The 19923-nt window shown below is 42.1% G+C and overlaps 1 protein-coding gene across 1 annotated transcript in view; it reads right to left on the reverse strand.

The window, feature by feature from the left end:
• PAPPA2 (pappalysin 2) overlaps positions 1-19923 on the reverse strand; it is a 323227-nt gene that overhangs the window by 80031 nt on the left and 223273 nt on the right. Inside the window, exons 15-16 of the mRNA XM_055419199.2 lie at positions 18206-18383; positions 16605-16818 (exon numbers count right to left, since the gene is read on the reverse strand). Coding sequence (XP_055275174.2) covers positions 16605-16818; positions 18206-18383 — 392 coding nt within the window. The remainder of the gene's footprint in view (positions 1-16604; positions 16819-18205; positions 18384-19923) is intronic.

Raw genomic sequence — 19923 nt, forward strand, 5'->3', positions numbered from 1 at the left:
CCTTCACTACCACTGCCTAAACTGTCCAACCTTTAGCCTCTCTCACTTCAAGTTCAATGTACGCACACACACACGCACGCAATCAGTCATGTCTGACTCTTTGTGACCCCATGGACTGTAGCCTGCCAGGCTCCTCTGTCCATAAGGTTTTCCAGGCAAGAATACTGGAATGGTTTGCCATTTCCTACTCCAGGGGATCTTCCTGACCCAGGGATCGAGTTCAATAGCCCCCACTTAACCTCTTTTCTACGAGTTTCTTGGCGCCTCTCATGCATTCTTCACACAGCTGACAGCTATCTTCCTACTAAATCTCCTCAGGTTACCTCCAGATCTAAAAACATCCTGAGGTTTCTCCAATCCATGCAATTTAAAGCCAAACATGTATAATAACTATTAAAATTATTCCTCAGAATTCTGTATCTATTCCCTTCAGTGTGTGTTTGAATGATTAGTGATTACACTGAAATGCGGTGATGAACTGAGTCTAACACATAGAAACATTGAATAGGAATCTCTTGATTTCATTGCTTTTTATCATTCAGTCACAGGCATACCTTGAAGACATTGTGGGTTTAGTTCCAGACCACTGCAATAAAGTGAATATCACAATAAAACAAGTCGTAGGCATTTGTTGTTTTCCCAGTGCATATAAAAGTTATGTTTATACTATACTATAGTCTATTAAGTGTGCAATAGCTTTATATTTTGGAGAAGGCAATGGCAAGCCACTCCAGTACTATTGCCTAGAAAATCCCATGGATGGAGGAGCCTGGTGGGCTGCAGTCCGTGGGGTTGCTAAGGGTCGGACACGACTGAGCAACTTCACTTTCACTTTTCATTTCCACACATTGGAGAAGGAAATGGCAACCCACTCCAGTGTTCTTGCCTGGAGAATCCCAGGGACGGGGGAGCCTGGTGGGCTGCCATCTATGGGGTCACACAGAGTTGGACACGACTGAAGCGACTTAGCAGCAGCAGTAGCAGCAGCTTTATATTTAAAATTTACATATATTAATTTAAAAATGCTTTATTGCTAAAAAATGCTAACCATCATCAGAACCTTTAGTGAGTCATAATCTTTTGCTGGTGGAAGATTTGAAACATTGCAAAAATTACCAAAATGTGATGCAGAGACACAAAATGAGGAAATGCTGTTAGAAAAATGGTGCCAATAAACTTGCTCAATGCTCAATACAGGGTTATCACAAACATTAAATTTGTAAAACAAGCAAACAAACACAATTATCTACAAAGCATAATAAAGCAAAGAGCAATACAATGAGGTATGCCTGTATTTGTCCATTGATATGTTCAGTCTGAGAAGAAAGCTGAGCGCCAAAGAATTGATGCTTTTGAACTGTGGTGTTGGAGAAAACTCTTGAGAGTTCCTTGGACTGCAAGGAGATCCAACCAGTCCATCCTAAAGGAGATCAGTCCTGGGTGTTCATTGGAAGGACTGATGCTGAGGCTGAAGCTCCAATACTTTGGCCACCTCATATGAAGAGTTGACTCATTGGAAAAGACCCTGATGCTGGCAGGGATTGGGGGCAGGAGGAGAAGGGGACGACAGAGGATGAGATGGCTGGATGGCCTCACCGACTCGATGCACATGAGTTTGGGTGAACTCTGGGAGTTGGTGATGGACAGGGAGGCCTGGCATGCTGAGATTCATGGGGTCGCAAAGAGTCAGACACGACTGAGAGACTGAACTGAACTGAACTGATGTTCAGTCAACAAATATTCATTAAGCACTAGTATGTGCCTGTGTATTACATTCGGTCCTGCTATTGTAGAAACAAATATTAATACTATAATAAGGCCAGAAGACGAAATTGTGGGGCCCCAAAAAAGAACAGAAGGAAGGCTATCAGGAAGGGAACACATTAAGATGGGTTTGTTAGAGAAGGAGAAAGGCCCACCACACAGAAGGAACAGTGCATGCAGGAGCCAGTGATGTGAAAGGTAGTTTGTGTTTCAAGCATTGGTCTAACGTGTAAATGGAAAAAAAAGGCATATATGTAGCCTCTGTGGGGAAGAGGCAGGGCAGGAAGAAGAGCCTGGGTGGGATAAAAGTCTGGCAGGAAAGAGCTGCAAATTGTATGGATTCTATTTCAGAGGGTGGGTTCTCTCATCCATAAGGAATCCTTCAGCTATCTTCATAATGCTTCTAGTTGAATTCTTCTTCTAGGTGTTGTTTTATTCCTATTCCTTGTCAGTCTAACTCACAGACAGGCTTGATGAAAAGTACTCACAGAATGTACACACATCCACACCCTCCCCTGGGAGTTCATGACCCCATCTCTGGCCGTCACTGTTGGTCTCCTAGAAAGCAAAGTTCTTGACATGGCTCTTGCCCAGAAGCCACAACAGTGATGAGACCTGAGTCCACTAGTGAGCTATCAGAACACGTGGCAAGTTGTGACCTACGTCATGACTTCAGAATTCACACAGGTGGACCCTGAAATTTGCCTCATCCATCTGATGTGGGCTGGAATGGAAAGGCTGATTAATATTGGCCAGCTTTTCCTGACTGAAGAGGAGGAATCAGAGGTCATAGTGGCCTTCAGCAGGCTGTTAGTGGCCACACTGAGTAATTCCCAACAGAAAGATGGTGTGCAGTGTGGTTAAGAGCTGACGACAGCCAGGAAACTAATGCTCAAAGCCCAGCTGTGGCCCTTCCTGACTCTCTGACATTTTCTTCTCTCAATTTTCCTATCTGAAAAATGGGGATAAGAGTTTCCTTATAGGATCACTACAAGATTTTGTAAGTTAGTGTATAGATAGCATGTAGTCCAATGACTGGCACATACAAGGCTCAACAAGCCAGGGAAATTATTAGCTCGGATGACCAAGCTCTCCACCCTTTCCCTGTGTGTATGTGATTAAAATGTGGAATGTTAACATTCTACTCAGTCTTTCCACCCTAGTTAATTCTTCAGATTTTTGTTCCACCCAGAATCCTTCAGGAGACAGTTCATAAATTAGCTGGGCCTGACCTGACCCTTAAGAACAAAGCCAAGCTCACAATCAAAATGCTCACCCACTATGCTGAAGAAGGACTTGGCAGGAGCCCGAGACTGGATAGAGAAGCAAAAAGGAAGTGTAGAACGGGCATCAGGGAGAGAAATTCTGGGTTGAAGAACCTATTGGCTTCTATTTAACAACCCAGCACTTATTCTTACTAAATGTTTAAAGTTATTTTTCCTGATGAACAGAGAAATCAGTGGTCAATATAATATCAGAAGAGAAAGGGCAGTTTTTACAATAAGACTCTCCCTAGTCTGGGATTGAAGGTCACAGGGAAATTTTTAAGTTCAACAAATGCTGTGTTCAAAGTGAAGGCTGCATGCCAATCGCCTGAGCCTGTGAAGCCTACAGCAGCGAGCTGGCCTGTACCCAGGTGTGTATGCGAGTGTCCAAGGCTTGGAGCAGAGGTTCAGTCACTTTTGTGCCAAAAGAGGCTGTAATAAATTAGCCTAAAGCTCACAGTATCCTACGATGGCAAACGAATTGAGCATTCCAAGGATAAACTTTGAATGTATTTACTATAAACACTAATTAGAAAGCCAGACAATGTCTTAATGGAAAGAAAACAAATTTCTATTTCTCACAGATGCATGGGTGTGCATAAAGATTACAGTGTGACCCATTAATTGGCAAATCATGGCTAGCATGTGTGTCTCTATATACATAGGTTTATTCACTTCAGTATCTAGTCATGTATGTATATGCATGATGTTATGACAAAGAGTTTAAAAACTAGGTATATTATTTTACTGAATTTTTTAAAATTACAAATCCAGGGTACTTAAGATTTTTAGCATTTGCCTCAACTGAGCCCTTCATTTCATTTGCCAAGACTTTCTCTCCCTTGCAATGGTAGAATAAAATCAATTGAACCTCAGAGAATCAAGCTACGGTTCAAAAAGATTAAAAGAGCCTAAAAATTTAGGCAATATCTCTAAGGACATGCCCTTCCCTTCTCCTCTGAGACCAGCTTGACTGTATTTGCCCACCCTAATTTTTGAAGTATGGCCACCTGTATTTTGTTGATGATTTAATTTCCGTTTCCTTTTCGCCACATCCCCCTTTTTCCTTTTCATGGTCCACTTGAAGCCACTGTAGTGTTTGGATAACTCATAGTGGGATAAGATGAAACATTCAGAGGGGGTTCTGACTGGTGGAAGGAAGTACAAGCATTTTTCTTATTTAATGAACATTCTGTTTTGATGTGTATTTTTTCCCTTATGCAGGGGAAATGTACTCCCTTACCACCCTGTAACTGAAGACCGGTACTTCCCATTTGGAATGCCACTTTCAGTCTTTCTGGTCTCTATGTTGTTTTTCTGGGGCACAGAAACCAGCCACAGAATGGGAGACGATATCTCCTGATAAAAAATGTAGCTGAGTAGATTCCTGGCTAAGGAAGAATACCCATTAAACACAAAAAAAAGCAACAGTCATTTTACAAGGAGCAGTAACCTGTTGGAGATGATGATGCTGATAAACAGCGTCTATTGCTGACTTGAAGCTGGACAAGACTAAGAACTGTGCTCAGTTCATCTATCTATTGTCTCATTCAATCCTCGTAAAACTTTGTAAGCACCCCTCTTTCTTATTATCATTTGGTAAATAAAATTAGTCATGTTTGATAGAGATCAATGACTTTCCCAAGATCAAAGAGCTAGTAAATAGAAGAGTGGGGATGCAAATTTAAATCTCACTACCTCAGAACCTGTGTAATTAACTATTAATACTGTGGTGTTAGTGGTAAAGAACATGCCGGCCAATGCAGGAGACATAAGAGATGCAGGTTCAAGCCCTGGGTTGGGAAGAACCCCTGGAGGAAGGCATGGCAACCCACTCTAATACATTCTCTCCTGGAGAATCCCCTTGGACAGAGGAGCCTAGAGGGCTACAGTCCATAGGGTTGCAAAGAGTCAGACACAACTGAAGTGACTTGGCACGCACTAAGAAAAGAGAGATACCTTGCACAAAAGAAAATCTTCCTAAGAATTTGACTAAATTTTCTTCTTTAAAAGTTTTAGAGACTTGCTTAATCTTTAAACTCAATTCTAGAACTCTTAATAAATGTATGCAATATTCTGCCTTCAAGAAAGATCTAGAACTCATCCTCTTGGGTGTGAATGGAGAACAATTCACCAAAACCCATCAAAAGGAAGAGAATAAAACCTTGGCTATTCATCTGGATCAGGATCTCTCCAAGAGTACATTAAGTATTGCCTACTAAGATCATGTCTGTGTAGTGTTTGTGTTTATATACAAACCTGCTTCTTTTTTTCCTGGTGGTAACAAATTTCATGTACCACTTCCCTCACTGGTATTGTACCAAAGTTTTAACTCTTCTCATTAATTCTGTTGAGATAGACTTACAGAGTTTAAAGTCACTCAAGATTTTCCATTATTTTGCAGAGGTGGAAAAAAGAGCCTCAGAGAAATGTAGTAATTTACTCAAGATCAAAAGTGTTGTTAGCCAAGAGCATGGGCTTTGGTGTTAGAGTGAGCTTAACATCATATATTGGTGAGTGATCATGGGATGGCTGCTTAACAATACTCTGAGTCTCTGAAAGAGGAGATAATAATGTATTTATTATTAAATTATAGTATTATAATACTATATTAAGTATAAGTATTAATATAAATTATTAAATTAAATGTATTACTATTATTATTTCAAGTTGTACGTTATCATATCATAGTATGTTATTCTACATTATACTATTATTTTATATCAGTGTCATAAGAAATAAATGAGGTAATATATGAAAAGTGCTTCATATAGCAAATAGTGATGAATTATTATTGTCATCATCATCATTAACCCAATAGAACAGAGTCAAGACCTTATGATTTTTAGCTCTCTGTCACACTAAACAATCTCCCTATGAGTGTAGAGATGGGTCAAGTACACACATGTAACTATGAAGCCCTCTCCCACTCTTCTCCCAAATCAGATCAGACAAACCTCACTGAAGGCATTAACAATCAAACAATGCATAAACACAACGTGAGGCCTTTTTAAAGTAGTGAGTCTGAACCTATGTTTGTGTTTATAGACCTTCAGTGGATTTATGCTCACTGGAAAAGTGACCCTCAGAAAGATGGTTATTTACAATTACTCTTAGAAAGATCTTACTCTGACACTACCTTTCAGATGGCATCTTGATGAATGACTACCTTATAGAGGGGAAGGCTGTCTAAGTTAGAAGGCTAGGATGATTTCTAATTTCAATTAATTGTGGGCCCTAATGGGGTTAATCTAAACTTCACACATAAAGATAGCAACCAATGAGAAAAAGATAACCATTGGAGCGAAAGATGAGGGAGAATAGAATATGGTCTTTTGATAAAATATAAGTCAAGCACATTTATTTTAGCTTCCTGGGAAGTTGGGTTAATGAAACATTAACCTGATAAATGTGACTGATGATAATATGCATGTGAAAGTAAATCGCATGGGATGAAAAGAAAAGAAGGGTGTGTGTGTGTATTATAAAATATGAACAAGAAAGAACTCCCCAAACTATCTAACTTGACCACTTCTTTGGAGTTACCATTGTTTGTATTTTCTCCAAAAATAAATAAACCCAAAGAGACATGTGAAATCTAGCATGCAAAAGTGCTGCTACAATAATTTTGAGAAAAGAAAGTGTAACTCTGGATATTTTTAGGAAAGTATAAGTCCCATTGTTCTTACATGAAGAAAGGTTCGTGCTTCTAGATTGTGCTTCGTCATTTTGGCTGCACATTGGAGTGACTTAGGCATCTTTGCAGAAGATTAATGCAAAGCACTGAGGTATTTGAACTTGCCCAGCTGATGCTAACATACAGTCAGGTATGGGAACCACTGTTCTGGTGAGCTTGTTGAGAGATCTAACCCCTTTTCTGTTACCACCAACTTCTGCAGAGTTTGCCAATAAAATTTAAATGTCAGTTCAATGAATGAAATTAAAACTATCTCTGAAGAATGATTACTCCTTCTATGTTGCTGAGACAAATTGCTAGGTAAAGAAAAAACAAAAAACAGACAATAGTTTTAAGGGTTTCTTTCACTCTAAAGCACTTGAAATAGAAATTTCCACCCCTCATAAGAAAAAAACCCAAAATTTCCCTTCACCGTTTTAGCATCAAATTTAACATTAAAATTCTACCATGAATTTTCTAACAAGGCAGTCTTTTCATCCATTTAGAAAGTGTTTATTGAGTACCTATCAATAAATGTAGAAGCCACTGGCCACATGATGCTAAACAAATATCCATGGTCTACTGAACAGGTAATCAAACCACTTCTACTCAGTGAAATAAATGATGTTGTCAACGAAGTCTTCTGTGCAGTGGGAAACCATGGGAGGGACATTTCTTACAGACTAGGGAGATCTGGAAGGCTTTGGAAATAAAAATCATACCTATCTTAAAAATAGGACAGTAAGGCTGGTGGTGAAGAATCTGCCTGCCAATGCAGGAGACATAGAGACACAAGTTCAATCCCTGGGACAGGAAGATCCCCTGGAGAAGGGCATGGCAACCCACTCCAGTATTCTTGCTGGAGAATCCCCTGGACAGAGGAGCCTGGTGGGCTATGGTCCATAGAGTTGCAAAGAGTTGGACACAACTGAAGTGACTTACCTTGTACACACGCATGCAAGAGTTAGCCAAGAAAAAGGCCACTGTTGGGGAGAGCTCAGACCAGAAGGAATAGCATGTTTTGAAGCCCAGAGGCATGCTAGCTATGGTGTATATAAAGAAGTAAAAGAAACTCAGGGCATTAGAACCTATCCTACAGAAGGTTTTGTGTCTAATAACTGGAGAGAAGTGATCTCCCAGGGAACATAATGATGATTCTGGAGAGGTAAGCCGGGCCCAGCAAGATCATGCAAGACCTTGAAAATATTTTTAATTTTAAGCTTTTTCAGTGTCTCAGATGAAATAGAAGAAAGGTTGATCATTTAGTTTTATAGAAGGGGAATACTATAAGTGGGTTGAAATTTGTTGAAGATTGCTATTTCTGCAAAGTAGTGAATGTATTGAAGGGGGAAAGACTGGAGTCAGAAAGCTCAGTTCATACATGACAAAGGATAGTGATTTGCCATAGAAAAGTGGCAGCAGGGTGAGGAGAAATGGCCAAGAGTCAATAAGATAATGACATTTGATGGAAGCTGATGACTGATTTGACTGAGGGAGAAGGATGTTTAAGAGTCTCAGGCCAATTTGTGTTGCTGGTGGCAGAGGCCAACACAATATTGTACAGCAATTGTCCTCTAGTTGTTCGATATTTCTCAATAATGTACATTTACAGTCTCTGATCATTATTAGTTACTCAAGAAGAGTTATGTTTTGTGAGTATTGTTCAGTTGTCATCACCAATAGAATGATACTCATATGTGTTCTTTCCATAACACTTTATAAATTAAAAAAAATAAAGTCATATATGGATTTTTAAAAAAAAAAATGTGTCTCAGGTTATATGCAGATCTCTCACCTGACTTGTCCAACCACATGGAATGCAGAAGGATGTACAGATTTGAAAGAGTTTATAATAGGCTCCGTTTTATATAGGGAGAGTTTGAAATGCATTTCAGATATCCAAGTGGCTTTACCTGCAGGCAATTGTCCTAACGAGTCTTATAGCCCTCATGGGAAGAGATTAGATAGCAGGTGTGGGTTTAAGGGTCACCAGCATGTGGAAGGTAGTGGAGGCCACTGGGGTAAATGAGCTTCATCCCAGACAAGTGTGCAGAACACAAGAGAAGAGTGAGTTCAGAGAAACACCAACATTGAAGCCATGGGCAGTGGAGGAAAAGCCAGAAAAGGAAATTGAGACGAGGCAGAGAGCGGAAAATCAAGGGAGTGACATAGAGCAGAATCAAGGAAGAAGACTCAAAGAGGGCTCAGACAAGTGTGTTTTACTGAAGAGCCAGACTCCATCTTTGATGTTTGACTCTTGACAGCTTTCGAGCCCTACCATCTCCCATATCTGAGCAAGCCGATAAGAAAGCCTGGGTGCCTCCTCTTTTTACCTCAGCATAAAGTTCAAACCATACCAGGTCCTGTTCACAAGCACAAGTGAAAGTGAAAGTCATGTGCGACTCTTTGTGACCCCATGGACTATACAGTCCATGATTCTCCAGGCCAGAATACTGGAGTGGGTAGCCTTTCCCTTCTCCAGGGGATTCTCCCAACTCAGGGATCGAACCCAGATCTCCCACATTGCAGGCAGGTTCTTTACCAGCTGAGCCACAAGGGAAGCCCAAGAATACTGGAGTGGATAGCCTATCCCTCCTCCAGGGGATCTTCCTGACCCAGGAATCGAACCAGGGTCTCCTGCATTGCAGGCAGATTCTTTACCAACTGAGCTATTAGGGAAGCCCTCACATGCACAAACTCTCACTCAAGCCCCACACCCTAACTACCTCCAACTCCTGACTAGCCTCTTTCCCCTGATTACTCAAGCCATTTGAAGACCAACTTGGGATTTTCCCTTTCTCTCCGCCAAAAGTCTCATTATATAACTCACAAACCTCTTAATACTCTCTTGGTCTATGTATGTGTGGCATCATTACTTCTCACAGCCAAACCAAATTTGGGTGGGAGGATCCATTTTATCTCACAGGGTGATTACAACATAAGCCAAATATCCCCACATAACGTTAGGTCCCTGGTGTCTCAAATGGTAAAGAATCTACCAGTAATACAAGACACTCAGTTTCAATCCCTGGGTCAGGAAGATCCCCTAGAGAAGGCAATGGCAACCCACTCCAGTGTTCTTGCCTGGAGAATTCCATGAACAGAAGAGCCTGATGGGCTTATGTGTCCATGGGGTCACAAAGATTTGGACAGGTGTTAGTTGGAGCAATTAACACCACATTAGGTCCAAGAAGAGTCCCTGCATTTGGCAGCGATGTTCATGGCACCCTCAGCTTTAGTGGAGAGATGGGATGGGAAACTTGAGTGTCAAAATGTGAAGGAGAGAAAAAACTATAGATGGGGATGGTGAACACGAATGACTCTTTTAACACATTTCATAAGGGACGGGGAAGCTGTGATAGCTGGAAAGGAACATGGGTCAAGAAAAGGCTCTGCTTGTTTTGAGTTTTAATGTAGGAGAGACCTGAGCACAATTAAAGAGAAGGAATCCGGCGTGAGGAAGAGAGAGACTTCAGCTGCAGGAAGAGGAAGGTGAAGAGGTTGAGGGAAAGGTTTGAGAAGGATTACGCGATCCAGGGTAAAGGTGGAGGAGTTCCTCTTATTTATTATAAAATATGATTATTTATTAAAAGAACCTGAAATCAGAAGACAAAAAAATCTCCCTGAGTCCTGCCACTTGCCCATGGTCTTGACATTTTGCTGGAGTTTTCTTCTTTCTAGTAAATAAATATATATATATATATATTTGAGGTGTTTTTTTTTAAACTATAGTTGATCTACAATGCTGTGTTCGTTTCAGGTGTACAGAACAGTGATTCAGTTACATATGTATATATATATATATATATACATATAATACATAAAGTGTATATATATATATATATATATTCTTTTTCAGCTTTGTTTCCCTCATAGGTTGTTACAAAACAGTAAGTTCCCTGTGCTTTACAGTAGGTCCTTGTTGGTCATAATTCATTTTAGACAGTAAGAAGGGGGAAAGCCTGTTTGGAGGTGTCATTTGGCTGACACAGCTGTGGGCAGACCTTTGGCTTTGGGAGTATGATGATCTGCTGGAACTCAGGGAAGAGGTGTTAGGACTGGAGGAGATGAGGTCTGAGACAGCCTTCAAGAACAGAGATGGTGCTTGCATATTAATGCATATATGTGGAATCTAGAAAAATGGTACAGATGAATCTATTTGCAGGGCCGGAATAGAGATGCAGAGAACGGACACTGGACATGGAGGGGGGACGGGGGGTGAGAGGAATTGGGAGAGTGGTGCTGACGTATACACAACACCATTTGTAAAATAGACAGCTAGTGGGAAGCTGCTGTATAGCACAGGAAGCTCAGCTCAGTGCTCTGTGATGACCTAGATCCATCTCCATGTAGGATGAAGAGGGGTGGGAGGGAGGCTCAAGAGGTAGGCGATATATGTATACTTAGAGCTGACTCACATTATTGCACAGCAGAAGCTAACACAACAGAGTAAAGCAATTATACTTCAATTCAAAAAATATAGATGAGTCTAGAAACAGGATGCCAGTGGCAATCCCTGTCTTAATGCCATCTTGGACTGCTGGTCTCTGTTTGGTTTGCTTGTTTAGAAAGATGTGGTTAGTTCTCCTTTGATCACTCTCCACCTCCACAAATGGCTATGATCTCCTCTTTCTAGCTCACTTCATTACTTCGTTTTAAAACTATTTATCTCATTCTAAAGTTGAAAATTTAGCATATATAAACAAGCAGAAAAATAAAAGCTATATTCCCTGTAAACCTACTATATAGAGATTATGACTGTTAATGTCATCATCACTTCTAGCTACTGAAAAAGAATGCTAAAAATATACTTTAATGTGGAAAATAGGGATTGTGTCATTTATAATAATTATGTTCTTGCTTTTATAAATATATTTATTGTGAATATTTTCCCATGTCTGTAATATTCTTCTAAACAGCTTTAATGTTTAGAAGGATACTTCACCATATGCCTGTACCAGCCTATGATTGTACCATATAATAGACATTTGTTTCACTGAATTTTTGTCACCCCAACATCCACTTAACCTCCTTCTCAGTTTTTCCCTTTATAGAATCTATATGGTTTGGGTAATGCTGACTCTACTCAGGACTTCAAGGTCAAAGTGCACTACCCAGGCCAAACCATTGCATTTCCCTGTCTTCAGGGACTAGATTCAGTGTGAACAGTGACGTCTTCAAACCCCAGAAAGAAGGGGCAAGGGATCCAAGGGCCAAGAGAAAGGGCCTACTGTGGTCCATGTCCACTCCTATGCTCTCTTGCAAGAAGAAAAGATGCCCATGAAACAGGGAGCATGGAGGCTGTGTGCTCCTGAAGGCCAGAGCCTTGGTCCTACTCTTGCAGGTGTCTTTGCTCCTAACCCCAAGGCTGACACACAGCATGCACGGGAGAAGGTGCCAGCTGCAGCTGTGCCTTCCACGCTAACCTCCAAGTGCAACGGGACAAAACTTAAACAAGCTGGATAGAAGAGAAGCAGACGCAGCACTTCTCTTTTTCTCTCTTGAAACAATATTCAACAGACTTGAGAAGAAGCAGGAAGGCAATGTACTTGGCTGATATTTTGGTAGTTGTTTCCTTCTTCCAAAAAGAAATGAACAAAAAGTTATAGTTTATAAAACACTTTCAGGACATTACCTACTTTGGGCATCAAAACAATACTGTTCAGTAGAAGTCATTACTGCCCCTCACATTAAGAATGCAAAGTCTGAGACACATGGCTATGATTGTGGAGTACATTGTTCAGGGTCATGCAATGAACAAGGGGCGAACTTGACCATCAGGGGGGTTTTTCCACTTCTCAGAGAGGTGCAGAAGCCTAGCGCGTGCCCACTCTGTCTGAGCTGATTTCCCTGCCAACTTCTCTCAACCTCTTCTCCCACTGCCTGTATGCCCTAGAAAGAATTTCAGGGCTCCATTTGTACAACGCTGGGCTCCAAGCAAGGGACAAGGCTGACATAGTTTGTTGGGTAAACACAAGCAGCAAGTGACAGTGATTTACTCCTGACTTGCAAACTTCTGATTACCAATCTACTGCCGTATGTAAACAGGTGTAAACTAAGATTGAAATCAGTTTACACAGTGTGGTAAATAATTTAATCTCTCCTCAGGATGGTGCTTGCAAATGTAAATGTTTAAGCTCAAACCCATGCTGACGTTGTAATGCAAGCTTCCAGTTTCTCAACCAGAAAATAAAGTCATGCCAGCAAATGGCCCCTGTTTGCCCCTGCTGGGGCGGGGAAGCTGGTGGAGACGTGGATGCAGTAGAAGCCCATCATCTGGGGGGGACGCCTCACTCTTCCCAATGCAAAGCTCAGCCATGGGCCTGAGGAGCTAGGAAAAAATCCCTCTGCCCTGAATTCCTCCTGGTCCCGAGATTGTTCTCTCTCCCTCTAGTCTTTATTGCACTGTTCTGCAGACCCCTGCAGAGAAGGCAATAGCAACCCACTCCAGTGTTCTTGCCTGGAGAATCCCAGGGACGGGGGAGCCTGGTAGGCTGCCGTCTATGGGGTTGCACAGAGTTGGACAAGACTGAAGTGATTTAGCAGCAGCAGCAGCAGCAACAGCAGACCCCTGAGTTGGTTGCAGGTGTGAAAGAAGGAAAGCAAGAAGAAAAGAAAAAAAAAGCAAGAAAACAGCAGCCTTCAAATTAAACAGCTGATTGTAATGTCATTCTCACTGGAAGATGACCTGGGCCCTCCCTGCCCATCAATGTATGCTGATGCAAATTGATCTAGACCCTATGACCAGAACATGCAAATGTGTTTTTTGGTTGTCAAAAACTGTAGATTGTACCTGCTAGAGTCACTGAACCAGAATGCTGCTTCCTATGAATTTTTCATCAGTATTATTCTTGTTCTAATTAGTCTGGCTCTTGCCTTGGGCTGAGATGATGAGGAGGGGGTTCCCCTCCCTCAAATATTATCTTGTGTTTTCTCAGGAGTGAAGGGCTCTGGGCGAAGCCAGACTTAATCCGTCCCATACTGAGATGGCTGGATGTAGACTGCTGCTGCTGCTGCTAAGTCGCTTCAGTCGTGTCCGACTCTGTGCGACCCCATAGACGGCAGCACACCAGGCTCCCCCGTTCCTGGGATTCTCCAGGCAAGAACACTGGAGTGGGTTGCCATTGCCTTCCTCCATGGGATCTTCCCAACCCAGGGACTGAACCCACATCTCCTGTATTGTAGGCGAATTCTTTGCCTGCTGAGCTATTGGGGCTGAATATGTATTATCTTGTTTAATCCTCAACTGAGCACTTTGATGCGGGCATTATCCCCACTTTACAAAGGAGATGAGACCTAAAGAGCTCAGTAACTTGCCTGAGGTTACTCAGCTAATAAAATGGGTCACAACTGGGATTTGAACCCCAGAACAAATGTCTTCAAAACAGTTTCTCTTAAATTATGCAGCAAAGGTTTTATTCTTTCAGGTCCCTTAAGAAGAAAGGTCCTCTTGATTTCTGGGTCTAGGAATGTATACACACAAAGTCCAGGAAGCTAAAGCAGAAACACTATAATTACAATAGTAATAGATAATATGTATTGAGTTTTATGTTCCCTTGGTATCTCTAATTTTTTTGAAGAGATCCCTTGTTTTTCCTATTCTATTGATTTCCTCTATTTCTTTGCATTGATCACTGAGGAATCCTTTATCTCTCCTTGCTATTCTTTGGAACTCTGCATTCAGATGCTTATATCTTTCCTTTTCTCCTTTGCTTTTCGCTTCTCTTCTTTTCACAGCTATTTGTAAGGCCTCCTCAGACAGGCATTTTGTTTTTTTGCATTTCTTTTCTATGGGGATGGTCTTGGTCCCTGTCTCCTGTACAATGTCACAAACCTCTGTCCATAGAGTGTCATCAGGCACTCTATCTATCAGATCTAGTCCCTTAAATCTATTTCTCACTTCCACTGTATAATCATAAGGGATTTGATTTAGGTCATATCTGAATGGTCTAGTGGTTTTCCCTACTTTCTTCAATTTAATTCTGAATTTGGCAATAAGGAGTTCATGATCTGAGCCACAGTCAGCTCCTGGTCTTGTTTTTGCTAACTATATAGAGCTTCTCCATCTTGAGAAACCTGTATGCAGGTCAGGAAGCAACAGTTAGAACTGGACATGGAACAACAGACTGGTTCCAAATAGGAAAAGGAGTACGTCAAGGTTGTATGTTGTCACCCTGCTTATTGAACTTCTATACAGAGTACATCATGAGAAATGCTGGGCTGAAAGAAGCACAAGTTGGAATCAAGATTGCCGGGAGAAATATCAATAACCTCAGATATGCAGATGACACCACCCTCACGGCAGAAAGTGAAGAGGAACTAAGAAGCCTCTTGATGAAAGTGAAAGAGGAGAGTGAAAAGGTTGGCTTGAAGCGCAACATTCAGAAAACAAAATCATGGCATCTGGTCCCATCATTTCATGGGAAATAGATGGGGAAACAGTGGAAACAGTGTCAGACTTTATTTTTTTTGGCTCCAAAATCACTGCTGATGCTGACTGCAGCCATGAAATTAAAAGACGCTTGCTCCTTGGAAGGAAAGTTATGACCAGCCTAGATAGCATATTAAAAAGCAGAGACATTACTTTGCCAACTAAGGTCCGTCTAGTCAAGGCTATTGTTTTTCCCGTGGTCATGTATGGATGTGAGAGTTGGACTGTGAAGAAAGCTGAGCGCAGAAGAATTGATGCTTTTGAACTGTGGTGCTGGAAAAGACTCTTGAGAGTCCCTTGTACTGCAAGGAGATCCAACCAGTCCATTCTGAAGGAGATCAGCCCTGGGTGTTCATTGGAAGGACTGATGCTGAAGCTGAAACTGCAATACTTTGGCCACCTCATGCGAAGAGTTGACTCACTGGAAAAGACTCACTCACTGGGAAGGACTGGGGGTGGGAGGAGAAAGGAACGACAGAGAATGAAATGCTGGATGGCATCACCGACTCGATGGACATGAGTTTGAGTGAACTCTGGGAGTTGGCGATGGACAGGGAGGCCTGGCGTGCTGTGATTCATGGGGTCGCAAAGAGTTGGACATGACTGAGCGACTGAACTAATGAACTAATTGAGTTTTATGTTTTAAAAATAGATTTACTGGGTTTCCCTGGTAGTCCAGTGGTTAAGAATCTGCCTGCCAATCAAGGGAACATGAGTTCGATTCCTAGTCCAGGAAGACTCCATTTGCTGCAGAGCAACAAATTCCCTGAGCCTCAACTGCTGAGCCCACGCTCTGCGACTGCAATAGAGATAACCCCTACTCGCCGCAAGTAGAGAAAACCTGAGCACAGCACTGCAGATCCAGCACAGCCAGTAATAAAATTAAAATTAAAACAATTAATTCACTGACTCAAGTTTTATGCATATTAATTTACTTATTTCCTACATTATTATTATCATTATCCTCGTTTTACAGATGAGAGACTGAGACAGAGAAACTTCGCAGCATCGCATACCCAGTAAGAATCCGAGTTGGAGACCATCCTAGGCAATTTCTGCCACAGCCACAGTTTTTAACTTCCAATGGGCCTGATGATGATGTTCTAGGACAGAGTTGGATTCGGGTGACGTGTGTACCACTTAAGAAGCTCCTAACACTTACTTTCAAGGAAAATAATAATTGGGGCAGAGATTCTTTTAAAACACACTAAGATGAGACTCTGAAATTGCTATGGGAAAGCATATCTTTACAGGAAGCATATCTGGCCAGCCTGCCTGTCATGACTGGGGAACACACTTGTGCAGTCGAAGAGGGATTATATAGAAAAACAAACACAACAAGCAGTGGACAACCCAGAACGTCTTAATGTTATTTCCAAAACAATGGCCTCGGATTTTTCAAGTGAAAGAACAGGAGCAAGTTACAAGTGCAGAGAGCACTGCAAACACCAGGAACATTCCAACTTACTTGCTGACTTTATTCTCCGTGCTTCCCAGCACATAGTAGCCTGGTTTGCATTCGTATCTGCAAGTAGAGCCCACGTCGTGATTGCCCTGGAGGCAGCGAGGCTGGAGCAGGGTGGCATTCGGAATAACAGGAGGAGCATCACACTCCAACTTGCAGTAGGCTTCAGGGAGAGACCAGAGCCCGTCTTCAAGACAGGTCAGCCACGGGCTCAGTCCTGACTCCAAGAAAGAGAAGCACAGGATGCTCAGAACAGAGAGTCCAAAAATAAAATACAAACAGAAAGAACGAAGACCTGTCAACAGGACCGTCATTCTTGAAAAGTCACAGTAGTTTTCGTGGAGCAGCTTCTCTAAAATGTCAGGTCAAATGTTTATCCTATATCTTTCTACCCACAGAGCATCTCTGTGCTCTCTCGTGTGGCATAGAGGTCAGAAAGCTAGTTCTTGACCTGAATGAAAGAAGGACTATCAACCAAATCCTTACCTCATTCTTCACTACAAATGAAAAAAATAAAGTAGTGACAGTATCGTGGAAAGGATTACAGTAATACTAGTTGACACTTTTATAGGGCTCATTACATGCCAGGCACTGCTGTAAGCATTTTACGTGTATCACTTGTGTAAACTTCAAACCTCAAACAACCCTGTGAAATAGATACCATCATTATCCCCTATTTTGCAGATGAGGAAATTGAGTTTAAGTAATTTGTCCAAGCTAGTAAGGGCAGAGGCAGGGTTTGAACTCTGGTAGTTTGATACAAACTTCTGTACTTCAACACCATACACCATATGCTTCAGTGGTTTCTCCGAGTTCAATATATGGACACCCCATAGAGGAGTATCACCAACCCACTTCATGTTTACGAAATCAGACTCTGTCAGCGTGAGTCTAAGAATCTGCATTTATAACAAGTCACTGTTGGGCACACCTAAGTTCACGAGGAAGAGCAAGATGTGGGTCAGAGGACCTCCCTGGCAATTCAGTGGTTAAGAAGCTGTGTTTCCGAGGCAGGGGGCATGGGTTTGATCCCTGGTTGGGAAACTAGTTCCTACATGCTTCGGGGTGTGGCCAAAATAAATAAAAACAACAAGTAAAATAAAATAGCCTATTCCCACACTTTCTTAAACAACAACAACAAGATGTGGGGTCAGAAGAAGCTCTACCACATCCTCATCTCTCCCTACCAGTACAGCCCATACAACTACGCTATCATTGCTAAAACAGGACCAAAGGCACCTAACTCATAGAAGGGTTGTAAATATTTTAAAATGTGCATGATAAAGGATATCTGAATTATTAATACTCTCAGAAAACTGTTAGTTGGCTTGACTCCAGAGAACATAAACTCAAATAAAAACAGGAAACTCTCAGTTTCTTTCATCAATGAGATCTTGAGTGAGGGGCATCCTTCCAAGTAGTTGAGACAAGGAATGTGTTGCCTCTTGCTTGTCAAAAGAGGGTGCTTCAGCAGAGACAGGTGGGAAGGTCACTGGAGTAAAGAAAAGATCCCCAAAGTACCCGCCTACACCCCCCTACCCCCGCCTCAAAGAGAGAGAATCTGAAGGAAACTTGCATATAACTCTTGCTTGGCCAGACAATACCTTGAAGCTTGGCTGGTGGGACACAGGAGATAGAGCAGCGTTTCAGAAAGCTGGTTCCCTCTGAGCAGGAGAAGTTTGCGTAGTTCACCAAAGATGCGTCGGGGACACCACAGTCAAGGGGCTGGCAGCTCACAGCCCGGTCCCAGTGCCCAGAGGAACACGTGAGCAGAATTTCCTTCTAGAAACAGAAAGTTTTCTATTATCAAAGTCACACAGAAAGGCTTATCAAAATAGTTCTCAGGCTTCAGCAGAGTCCTGATGATTATTTGTGCAAATATTCACAACGGGCAAAATGATTTTGCCTCTCTCCCTCTTTACATCTTGTCTTAATGTGCAATTTCACAATACCCAGGTACATTGCTGATGAAAGCTGCACGTGAGCATAAGGGAGTCATTAAATGAAGACGCTCCTCCAGGCCAACTCTTGGCTCTCCTCACATGCTTCTCCAGATGGCTCTCCATCCTACTCCACCCTGCTGTGTGCCCTGGGACCCTGGCCCTTGTGGACTTCATGCCTTTGACTTGTGTCTGCTGTAGCACCCAGGGCAACACTCGTAGGAGACTGAAGAGGCAGAGAAGCAAGGGAGGTTGGGGTGCTGACTCTTGCTATTCCCTCCATAGGGGTAACTATAGGGTGACTTACCCCTTTGGCAGAGCTCTTCACACACCTGCGGCACTGTCTTCTCATGGGTTCTGCTAACTGCCCCTTATAGTCAACCCTTTAGGTCTAGAGGGCATATCACCCTTTCACTCTGGGATTCTGAACCATCTCCTTGTCATTTCCTATATCCTGCCCCCACTTTTATCAGCAGTCCCTTTGCTGAAGTTCTGCAAATTGCCCCCCTTTGAACATTCATTGGTTTCCTGCTGGGACCTTTACTGATAAGTTGACTGATAATGGTACATAATAAACATAATTATATTCTCTGAGAATGGTGCCTTTAAGAACATTTGAGAATTAATGCACATGAGGCATCTTCTAAACTCTGTAGTTAAATTTAAGAGATTCCAGTCATTTCCTTGGGGCTATGGCTTATGTAGGGGGCACTAGAATTCATCACCATGAAATAAATGAGGAGACTTTTTCTTGAGCACTTAGAAGGGCCAGGTACTTTAATAAGTTTGGATAAACAAGACCCTTAAGGAGCTACCAGCAGAGCACATCACAGGTTGAAGCAGTGAATCAGAAAACATCTGAAGCGGGGAGAATGGAAAGAAGAAGAAAGAGAAAGAAGAAGGAAGGAGAGGAAATTAAAAAGAAAAATGTGGGAGATGCATTTTGGTTATATCTTACTCCCTTCTATGATGATTTGTGAGAATATAATACAAAGAATGCAAATCAAAGTAGAAAACATGGACCAAGAAGAGAGAATACAAATTGTTCTACTAAATAACAGCAACATCATATATGCGTGCTTGTTTTGTGGTGGTAAGAGCACACTACAGGGGCTGGAGAAGGGATTGCCCCTCTTGGGTAGGAGGGAGAGAGTTTGCGGGGAGATTCACATAGTAGATAACTCAGGAACTGTCTTTGAAAGATGAGCAAGACTTCCCAGCAGCAGGGGAGAAGAAAGGAGAAGAAAGTTTCAGAGCGAGGGGAACAGGAAGGGCAGGCACTCAGAGACCTGGACACTCATGGCTTGTTGGGTGAAAAGTGTCACCATAGTGAGTTACCAAAAGTCAACGGCAGAGAGGGGGGATCCTGGGGCTCAGCCAGC

Source organism: Moschus berezovskii, chromosome 17 (genome assembly GCF_049115385.1).
Source record: "Moschus berezovskii isolate FMDL1 chromosome 17, NW_MosBer_1.0, whole genome shotgun sequence".
Classification (NCBI taxonomy): domain Eukaryota; kingdom Metazoa; phylum Chordata; class Mammalia; order Artiodactyla; family Moschidae; genus Moschus; species Moschus berezovskii.